The 10,158-nt window shown below is 43.0% G+C and overlaps 1 protein-coding gene across 1 annotated transcript; it reads right to left on the bottom strand.

Moving 5' to 3' along the window:
• Positions 1-4,938: 4,938 nt before the first annotated feature.
• LOC143284230 (uncharacterized) lies at positions 4,939-9,282 on the bottom strand. Its single transcript, XM_076590904.1, has 2 exons — positions 9,169-9,282; positions 4,939-5,453 (listed from the first exon to the last, which is right to left on the bottom strand). The coding sequence occupies exons 1-2, from the start codon at positions 9,263-9,265 to the stop codon at positions 5,128-5,130; spliced, it is 423 nt and encodes a 140-aa protein (XP_076447019.1). The 5' UTR covers positions 9,266-9,282; the 3' UTR covers positions 4,939-5,127.
• Positions 9,283-10,158: the final 876 nt, after the last annotated feature.

The following is a 10,158-nucleotide window of genomic DNA, read 5'->3' on the forward strand; positions in this document are numbered from 1 at the left end:
TCATGTGTGTGTGCACGTGCGCGCGTGAGGCTATGCTTGCGGCAGATGTGAGAGCATATCAAAGAAGTATTTAAAAGCTGCATGATGAATCACTGAATTGGTTGTATGTATTTCTCTCTCTCTCTCTCTTTGTGTGTGTGTGTGTGTGTGTGTGTGTGTGTGTGTGTAAGCATACAAATACATATAAACTCATAAAACCACAAACGAACAATTTTAAAGAACTGAACTCAAGTAAGACAGAGAGAGAGAGAGAGAGAGTTATTTTTAATGCAACTATGTGTGTGTGTGCGTGTGAGTGAGTGTGTGTGTGTGTGTGTGTGTGTGTGCGCGCGCGCCCGTGTGTGTGTATTTGTGTGTGTGTGTGTGTGTGTGTGTGTGTGTGTGTGTGTGTGAGAGAGAGAGAGAGAGAGGGAGAGAGAGAGAGAGAGATGTGATGTATATGTGTGTGGGGGAGTGTTTTCAATTTAACTGTGTGATAGTGCACGTTCGTATTTTTATGTGTGAGAGAGAAAGAATTTGTCTACATACATACACCTACTCTATAAAATTTAGTATGGATATATTTTCGTACATATACACATATATGGACAAGCACACACACACACACACACACACACACACACACACACACACACACACCAGTTCTCATGACATACATACAAATACACACACACACTCACACACACTATACATCAGTACCACAATAATATTTTATTCAATTTCAATGTAAAATATTTCCATAACACTTTGACGCCCCCCCCCCCCCCCCCCACACACACACACCCCTTGCCACGTCCCCGAAGTGCACAGAAGGTTTTTGACCCGATTGAAGTTATTACTGTTTGTGACTATACTGTGCATTTCCTTTTGTCAATGATCAAGCAATTTTCGTTTCTTTCTATACATGTTTTGGTACTGGTGTTGCATCATCTTCGTGCCACGACTTTTTTTTTTCTTTCAAAATATCATTTCATGGATACATCTGCAAAATTGAATAAAGACACGATTTTAGGATGGCAAGTGTAAACTAAACCACCGAAGTAGGCCTACTTGTTTGATTGATATGGATATTTATATAGCGCCTATCCTCGGTCGGAGACCAAGCTCTAAGAGCTTTACACACACGGAGTCATTTACACAACAGGCTGCCTACCTGGGTAGAGCGGACTGACGGCTGCCATTGGGCGCTCATCATTCGTTTCCTGTATCATTCAATCAGATTTCAGGCACGCACACCTACACACTGAGACAAACATGTAACATTCAACATTTTACGTGCATGACCGTTTTGTTTATTTACCCCGCCATGTAGGCAGCCATACTCCGTTTTCGGGGGTGTGCATGCTGGGTATGTTCTTATTTCCATAACCCACCGAACGCACACATGGATTACAGGATCTTTAACGTGCGTATTTGATCTTCTGCGTGCGTATACACACGAAGGGGGTTCAGGCACTAGCAGGTCTGCACATATGTTGACCTGGGAGATGGGAAAAATCTCCACGCTTCGTGGCCATTCGTTGTTCTTTATGTCTTTCTGTCCGGATCTGATCATTACACTGAGTGGATAGGTGAAAAAACAACAACACCGTTGTGTCCACTTAACTGTAGCAATAGGAGATAACACGTCAGCTTATTTGCTGTTCTCAATACGTCACACTGACTACTCTGCTCTGTGTGTGTGTGTGTGTGTGTGTGTGTTCTTTCTGATAAACGTGGTGGACGTTCTCAAAAGCATAGATTCATTATTCCTATTGTGAACATTTTAAATGTCTCCTTCAGCCAACCCGAAAGCGTTGTTTACTTTTTTTTTTCAACACGTCACACTGACCAGCATGCTGGGATACTTTTCCTTTTTTTATATTCCGATGAATGTGGTGGCCGTTCTCAAAAGCATGAATTTGTGATTGCTCATTGTGGACATTTTAAACGTCTCCTTCAGCAAACCCATAAGCGTTATTTGCTTTTCTCAACACTCCACACTGACCAGTCTGCTGTTTGTTGCTTTTTCTTTTGCTGATAAACGTGGTGGCCGTTCTCACAAAAGCATAAATTTGTCATAGCTATTGTAAAGACTGATTTTTGATTAAACGTCTCATTCTGGTAGATGGTCGTATAAAACAGGAGCTCATCTTAAACGCTTCCCATTCACCTATTTAAGAAAAGAAAAAAGAAAAAAGACAGATGCAGCACACTCTCGCACATGCTGTTAGAACAGTAAACGCCTACAACAGGCATCGATCAAATCATATCCTGGGCACTGCTGTGAAAAAAAAAGATGGACAGCTCATTGGCCAGGAAATCTGAAGCCAACTGGACGCCATACTGAGACTAGTATCTGGCTGTCAATCCGTTGAGAAGTCGTTTGCTAACTGATGGTAGTTTCTGAACCGTAACCGTGAATCTTCGATGAAATCGTGTTATGCTTGCCCCCACGACATGCCTAATGTTGTGTCTTGATTGATACCTGCCAACGGTTTATTTACCAAAATTATTGTAGAGAAACAGTGCAGTGACACGCAGCGCAAACTTGCTGTGAAGGCACACACAGGAATGTCAGCATAACTAACGTCACGAGCAAGTGCAAGCTTGTCGTGAAGCAGTAATTGCAGTCACCCGAGCGCTCGGCTACATACATGAAGTTACCGCTTCGCGCTGTACTGACACGAGTAGCAAAATGGCTGATTGAACACTTCCGCTGACTTCAGTTATAGCAAAGGGGCTCAAAGAAGGCATGTGCTGTCCACCTATTTCAAGGACAGTGGTATCCTGGGCCACGATGACCCACAATCTGGGTTGTGCCAACATTCCTGTTGCAGCAGACGACGATCGATAAGTGGCTCTCGATCTCGATCCCTCGTCACGCGCTGCACGTGCACACACTGATAAAATTTGATGTCATAATAGAGTGATATGTGGAGTGATGGCCTAGAGGTAACGCGTCCGCCTAGGAAGCGAGAGAATCTGAGAGCGCTGGTTCGAATCACGGCTCAGCCGCCGATATTCCCCCCCCCCCCCCCCTCCACTAGACCCTGAGTGGTGGTCTGGACGCTAGTCATGCGGATGAGACGATAAACCGAGGTCCCGCGTGCAGCATGCACTTAGCGCACGTAAAAGAACCCACGGCAACAAAAGGGTTGTTCCTGGCAAAATTCTGCAGAAAAATCCACATCGATAGGAAAAACAAATAAAACTGCATGCAGGCGTTCCATCTCCCTGGGGAGAGCATCCCGAATTTCACACAGAGAAATCTGTTGTGATAAAAAGAAATACAAATACAAATACAAATAATAATCCTGCAGACATTGACAACAACTCCAGATGAGTTTCCCCCCTTTCCTTGTAATTATTCATTTGATTATTTGCCTTATTCATCCAGTAAAAATGAGAAAACAGATCATTCATCACCTGTTTCGGGGTGTGGGAGTGGAGGGTGGGGAGCGATACGATTCTTGAGAAATGACGTGGCCGAAACTGGAAATTTTGACGACAATTTCTGCCAAAGGCGTTTTCTTCACACCCGGATCCGTTGACCAGTCGATGTGGGAAAACGTCGCAGAGAGAGAGAGAGAGAGAGAGAGAGACTCGAACTCAGTCTCGAACTCTAACATTAACTCGAACATTTCAATGACGGGGCCATTTTGTCCGTGTCAAGGGGGTGGGTTGGGGGTCGGGGAGTGGGAGGCATGGGGCGCAGGGACAATACATAGACAGTAAGAGAGAGAGAGAGACAGAGAGGGAGAGAGAGAGGGAGGGAGAGAGAGAGAGAGAAAGGGAGGAAGAGAGGGAAAGGGAGGAAGAGAGGGAGAGGGAGGGAGGGAGAGGGAGAGAAAAGGAGGGTGGGAGAGAGAGATGCAGGAAGAGACAGAGGGATGGAGAGAGGGGGAGAGAGGGAGGGAGAGAGAGAGATGGATGGAGAGAGAGAGGGTGGAGGGGGAGGGAGAGAGAGATGCAGGAAGAGACAGAGGGATGGAGAGAAGGGGAGGGAGGGAGGGGGAGAGAGGGAGAGAGAGGGGGAGGGAGGGAGAGAGAGAGATGGTTGGAGAGAGGGGGAGGGGGGAGGGAGGGAGAGAGATGGAGAGAGAGAGGGATGGAGGGGGAGAGAGGGAGATGGAGGGAGGGAGACAGAGAGAAAGGAGAGAGGGAGGGAGGGAGGGAGAAAGAGAGATTGAGAGAGGGAGAGAGAAATGGAGAAAAAGAGAGAGGGGCAGGGAAGAGAGAGGGAGAGAGAGAGGTCGAGATAGAGACTGGGAAGGAGAGAGAGATGGAAAGAGAGGAAAGGAAAGAGAGGGAGATGGAGAGAGAGAGAGGGAGACGGAGGGAGAGGGAAATGGAGGGAGGAAGAGAGAGATGGAGAGAGATGAAGAGAAAGAGAGAGGGAGAGTGATTTAGAGAGAGTGAGAGATAGAGAAAGATAGAGACAGAGATGGAGAGAGAGAGAGAGAGAGAGAGAGAGAGAGAGGGGGGATGAATTGTGGGTGGGGTGTGGGATCGGGGATAATGAAACAGCAGCGATAAGAAACAGCACCGAAAACATTATTATGCCCACCATCCCCCCATCTGGTTTGTACCCAGCATCAAGAGAATAAATTGGATACAAAAATAATGGAATTACACTTCATCAAGCAATCAGTTTCATCAGTGCATAATAATCATTTGTTTGTTTTTTTTTCCCAAGAGAACTTAACAAACCATTGACAAAAATTGACATACAAGATCAGTGATGAAAACTGGTCAGAAACTTTGCAGATTAGGTATACTCTTCATGATATTTATATTTCTGTTTAATTGGAGAGAAAATAAAAAAAAAGCTCAGACGGAAACTGTGCTTCCGATTGCAATGGGACCAGGCCGGCTGTTGTCATATATATATATACCAATAAAGGCCTTACTTACATTGAGGTGTGTTCTGCAATTACCCATGGTTGTTTTAAAAAATCACTGCGTGGTCAAATCAATCAAGTTAGTCTGTGGCGTTTCTACACACTGCACGCGAGTTTGATTGACCGGCGACGACAAAGTCTTCCCGTTGCACTGCCTGGACATCCCGTTCAGAGGAAAGGAGGTCACTGTGCCATTACCTTGCACGTGATTCCCGTCCCCGGAGGACTGTGCGCCCACATGACGTCACCTACAGGCGTTCCATCGACTGATGATGGACTGAGGTCGCCAAGACTGTTGTCCGGAGTTGATAATGAACTCGTCCACCGTTTCCGGGGTGTCCGGCGTGGTGAAGGAGAACGTGGACGTGAGAGTCGTTTTCGGTGGTGGTGAAGGTGAGATGACGGTAGTTTTTTTCTCCTGTGACAGGGAGGTGTTCCGGTCTGTTGTGTTGTTGGTGAGGTCACCGTGACATACCCGTCGGTTGTGGAGCCCCGACTGCCCGCTGAAGGCTGGTCGTCGCTTCTTGAGTTTGTCTATCATGTCCTGGCGTCTCTTCAGCCGTATCAGTCCTGGGGAGAGCAATCTTATAACGATATCTGTGCATATGAATTTCAGAAATGCCAAATCTAAATCTTGTTAAAAAAACTCGTAGATATCTTTCCATGTTAAACAAAAGATAATTCTTTACTAAATGTGTAGAAGTATGAGATCAGTAGAGGACAGAATGTATCACTTGACGATATGATTTTTCCCCAGTTATGCCATCTACAGTCTATCAAACGCTGACGAAAAAGTTTCAGAAACATATTTTCATTTACCTACTCCTTGATATTCCCAAACATATCCAAAGCCCAGTTCACAGAGACAAGTTAGTATATTTGACGCCCAGTTCTTTTTACCTCTAAATCTAAATCATACAACATATTGTAGGATTTACGTGGCAGTCTGTTTTCATTCATTTTTAGTAATTTAAACCAGTATCGAACACATCTAACTGCAGAATTTATATAGATTGGATGTCTGTTCGTCTCTCCATATACTAAATCGTTAGGTGCCTTCATTTCAACTCCTAAAACCTTTTTCAGTCCAAATAAATGAACGGACTCACATTGTATTGTAGCATTTTTATCTAGACCCCATAATTCTGAGCCATATTGTACGATGGGCTGTATCTGAGTATCGAAAATCTTAATAAAAATATCCAAAGAATTATTGTTTAATAAAAAGAGTTTCTTCATAATATGTAACAGCACATTCTTTGCTCTGTTTGAAAGATCCCTGCATGCAGCTACAAAACTCAAACGAATGTCCTGGGGAGAGAGAGAGAGAGAGAGAGAGAGAGAGAGAGAGAGAGAGAGAGGGGGGGTTATTCATGTATAAGCCTAGGCCCCTTATGAAGGGGAATGTGAACATCATTTTACAAACATTACATCACGACACTGTGAGCATCAATAAACACAAACATAACTGCATTACAGTTCGATGTGTAGAACAATAAAAGAAAAATGAAACAAACAAACAACAACAACAACAACAATAATAATAATAATAATAATAATAATGGATACTTATATAGCACACTATCCAGAAATCTGCTCTAGGTGCTTTACAAAAACGCTTTTGTTAACATAAAACATCATATCTATGTTACATACACACACCGAAATGTGACCACACACACACACACACACACACACTCACACACACACGCTGCATACATACATTTTGACATACATGTGTATCTAACAGCTACCCTAACACATACGCAAACATAGGCAGGTACAAACTTACATAAACACACGCACACGCACACACAATACACATTCATATACATGCATGTAGTTATGTACACATACATATGTATACACAAATAGTCAAGCACAGCCAACGCAAAGGAACAACAACAAAACAACCCAACAACAACGTTTTCATGAAATGGCCATTTCTCTGAATTTGAAAGCTGTGTATAAAAATAGTGAAAATTTACGAGCAACTTCGGGGGAAAGTAGATGACATCAATAAGTTCAATATAAACAACGTAGGTTTTCTATAACATTTTGGCTGAATAAACTCCTCTCGAATGTTCCTTAAAGCTGGACAGCAAAGAACAAAGTGTTTCACATTTTCTTGTGAGTCTTTGCATAATGGACATATCAGATCACTGTCGTTACATATTCTGTATCTGTTATGATGGACCGCTAAATCGGTAATAACCTAATCTTAATCTTGTCGTTAAATATTTTAAATGTCTATCCATATTTAACATTAAATAAAGTTTCAGATCAGACACACTGTAAATTTTTTTAATAATTTTTTTAATAGAAACTAAATCGTTCACTATTATGAATAATATATGATCAGACCATTTCTGCCATCTACAATTAATCAGTCGTCGAAACACACCGATAAACGCCTGGATGCTACCAACGCCTTGGTTTAACCAAGAGAGAGAGAGAGAGAGAGAGAGAGAGAGAGAGAGAGACAGAGAGAGACAGAGAGAGAGAGAGAGGGGATGGGCAATTATCACTGAGATCAACTTTTACGTGAGGTGTGTTTAACCGAATCTAATATGTCGTGGTTTAACCGAAGGTTTATGCGTTCGTGAACATCGTCAGGTAGACAATATATATACCTATTTCCACGGGTATACTTTTCATGGTAATTAATTTATATATCTATATCAATATCTATCTATCTATCTGTATAAACACCCAGCTATCTAATGAATTTATTTGGTCAGCGACTTGTATTCCCTTTTCTGTTGTGCTATCGTCTACATGTCGAAGTGATTGGTTCACAAAACTGAGCTTTAGAAATGTAACGAGTTGCCGTACAGAAGTTGTCGACTACCTCCCCCCCCACCAACCCCCGCCTTCCCTCCTCCCTCTCCTCACCCCTCCGTCTCTCACTTATTGTCTGAGTGTGTGCGTTCGTGCATGTGTATGTGTGAGTGCTCATCTTGAGGTTCAAAGAGAGATCTCCAGCTTTCCAGGCAGACAGGATTTCCTTCCGTCGCGGCCACTGTACCCATGTTCGGAATCTGTCTTGGCACCATACTTAGTTTTTGACTGTCAGTTTCTTCTTCTTCGTTCGTGGGCTGCAACTCCCGCGTTCACTAGTATGTACACGAGTGGGCTTTTACGTGTATGGCCGTTTTTACACCGCCATGTAGGCAGCCATACTGCTTTTTCGGGGGTGTGCATGCTGGGTATGTTCTTGTTTCCATAACCCACCGAACGCTGACATGGACCACACAGGATCTTTAACATGCGCATTTGGTCTTCTGCTTGCGAATGCACACGAAGGGGGTTCAGGCACAAGCAGGTCTGCACATATTATGGTGACCTGGGCGATCGCAAAAAAAAAAAAAAAAAAAAAAAAATCTGCACCCTTTATCCAGCAGGCGCTGTTACCGAGATTCGAACCCGGGACCCTCAGATTGAAAGTCCAACGCTTTAAATAACCAGTCGGCGACTGCGCCCCGTCTGTCAAGTTATTGTTTGAATCATTCTGGGAATGGGCGGACTTGTTGTTCCTATTCAGCCTCCCTTCTTTACAGTAAAAATATGGGTTTTAGATTAACCCCGCCCCCCCCCCCCCCCAAAAAAAAAAAGAAAAAAAAAGAAAGAACCCCCCCTCCCCAAACAAAAACAAAAACAAACAAGAAAGGCAAGGCCTTCAGGACTCACTTGTGATACACTTAAAAAAAAAAAAATCCAAGCTTTTTATGTATTGAGTATAATTTCAAAATGTAATGTTTAAGATGAGAAAGATTATTTTAAAGCAAATTAAGTCCCCTAGCATTAATTACAGAGTAATTTCCCTTCTTTACTATCTGCACCAAAACGTTTGCAAAATAAATAAAACTTCCATGCTTAGCAAAAGAAGTTCCTGTTTGAACAAAAAATGATAATAATGACTGCTCTTGTTGTTGGGTCAGAATATCAGATCAAAGTGCCAAGTTTAGAGAATACAAAAAATATAAATATAACAGTAAATGCAGTTTGCATATATTTAGGCTTCATTCTTTATTTTTTTTTTTGTGCCCATCCCAGAGGTGCAATATTGTTTTAAACAAGATGATTGGAAGGAACTGAATTTTTCCTATTTTTATGCCTAATTTGGTGTCAACTGACAAAGTATTTGCAGAGAAAATGTCAATGTTAAAGTTTACCACGGACACACAGACACACAGACACAGACACACACACAGACAACCGAACACCGGGTTAAAACATAGACTCACTTTGTTTACACAAGTGAGTCAAAAACAAACCACCTTACCGATCTCCCTGAGAAAGAGATAGAGAAGCCCCATGGTCAGCCCACCAATGACAACCACACTGGCACACATCAGCACATAGTTGACGCCCGTGTACATGGCCCTCTGTCGCTCCACAGGATCTGCAACAGGCACAGCAAGACGTTCGGCAAAGAGGCCCTTATTGCGTCCCTCGTGTTTATTGGCTGTTAACACTAACGAGCTGAGGATCTGTTTCTTGATTCTTATTCTTTCTTGTCCAACGCAGCCCGATCGCAGCTGACAGGGCCTTACACCAGCAGGGTTGAAAATAGTCCATGAATGGGGACAGCCCGTTTATATGCACCACAACAGAGGATTCGACACACTTGCTAGTAACCACTATAACCCAGAATAGGCCTCTGGCGTCGATCATTTACGTCAAAGTTTTGACAGATAAAAAAGAAAATCACTTGATTCTGTGTAGTGCATTGAAAAAAAAACAACAACAACAACCAACCAACCAAACAACAACAACAACAACACCCCCCCCCCCCAAAAAAAAAAACCCACAAAAAAACAGGGCACTTGAAGTCACATTTACTGGCCCATCAAAACGCAATGCGATGAAAAGCGCCCAGCTAACATGTCCACAGAGAGACATAAATGGATGCCGTGGTTTAAATTTTTTTTTTTTTTTTAACCCTGTAGCTGAAAAGATTTCCTCGCTTGACCGACCGTGCAAATCAATTGTCGTGAAGTTGCAACAACTGCCGTGGTGGACTCAAGTGATCGACCGGGCGTAACACACACAGACACACACACACACACACACACACACACACACACACGCTCACCCACACACACAGACACACACACACAAAGGCTGCACACGATAATGACTACTATTCTGATATAATTCGTTTAGTGATTGTGTTTTTCTATCATGTTAAAAATTGCGGGGGAAAAAAAAGAAAAGATAAATTGTCAAATTCATTTCGTAAATTACGTATATTTTCTGCAAGGAATATACG

The sequence above is a fragment of the Babylonia areolata genome, chromosome 7 (genome assembly GCF_041734735.1).
Source record: "Babylonia areolata isolate BAREFJ2019XMU chromosome 7, ASM4173473v1, whole genome shotgun sequence".
In the NCBI taxonomy this organism is placed as follows: Eukaryota; Metazoa; Mollusca; class Gastropoda; order Neogastropoda; family Buccinidae; genus Babylonia; species Babylonia areolata.

Coding starts and splice junctions, on each gene's coding strand:
- LOC143284230 (XM_076590904.1), bottom strand. CDS start 9,265: ATGTACACGGGCGTCAACTATGTGCTGATGTGTGCCAGTGTGGTTGTC. Junction 5,454..9,168: donor TCTCTTTCTCAGGGAGATCG/GTAAGGTGGTTT, acceptor TGCTCTCCCCAG/GACTGATACGGCTGAAGAGA.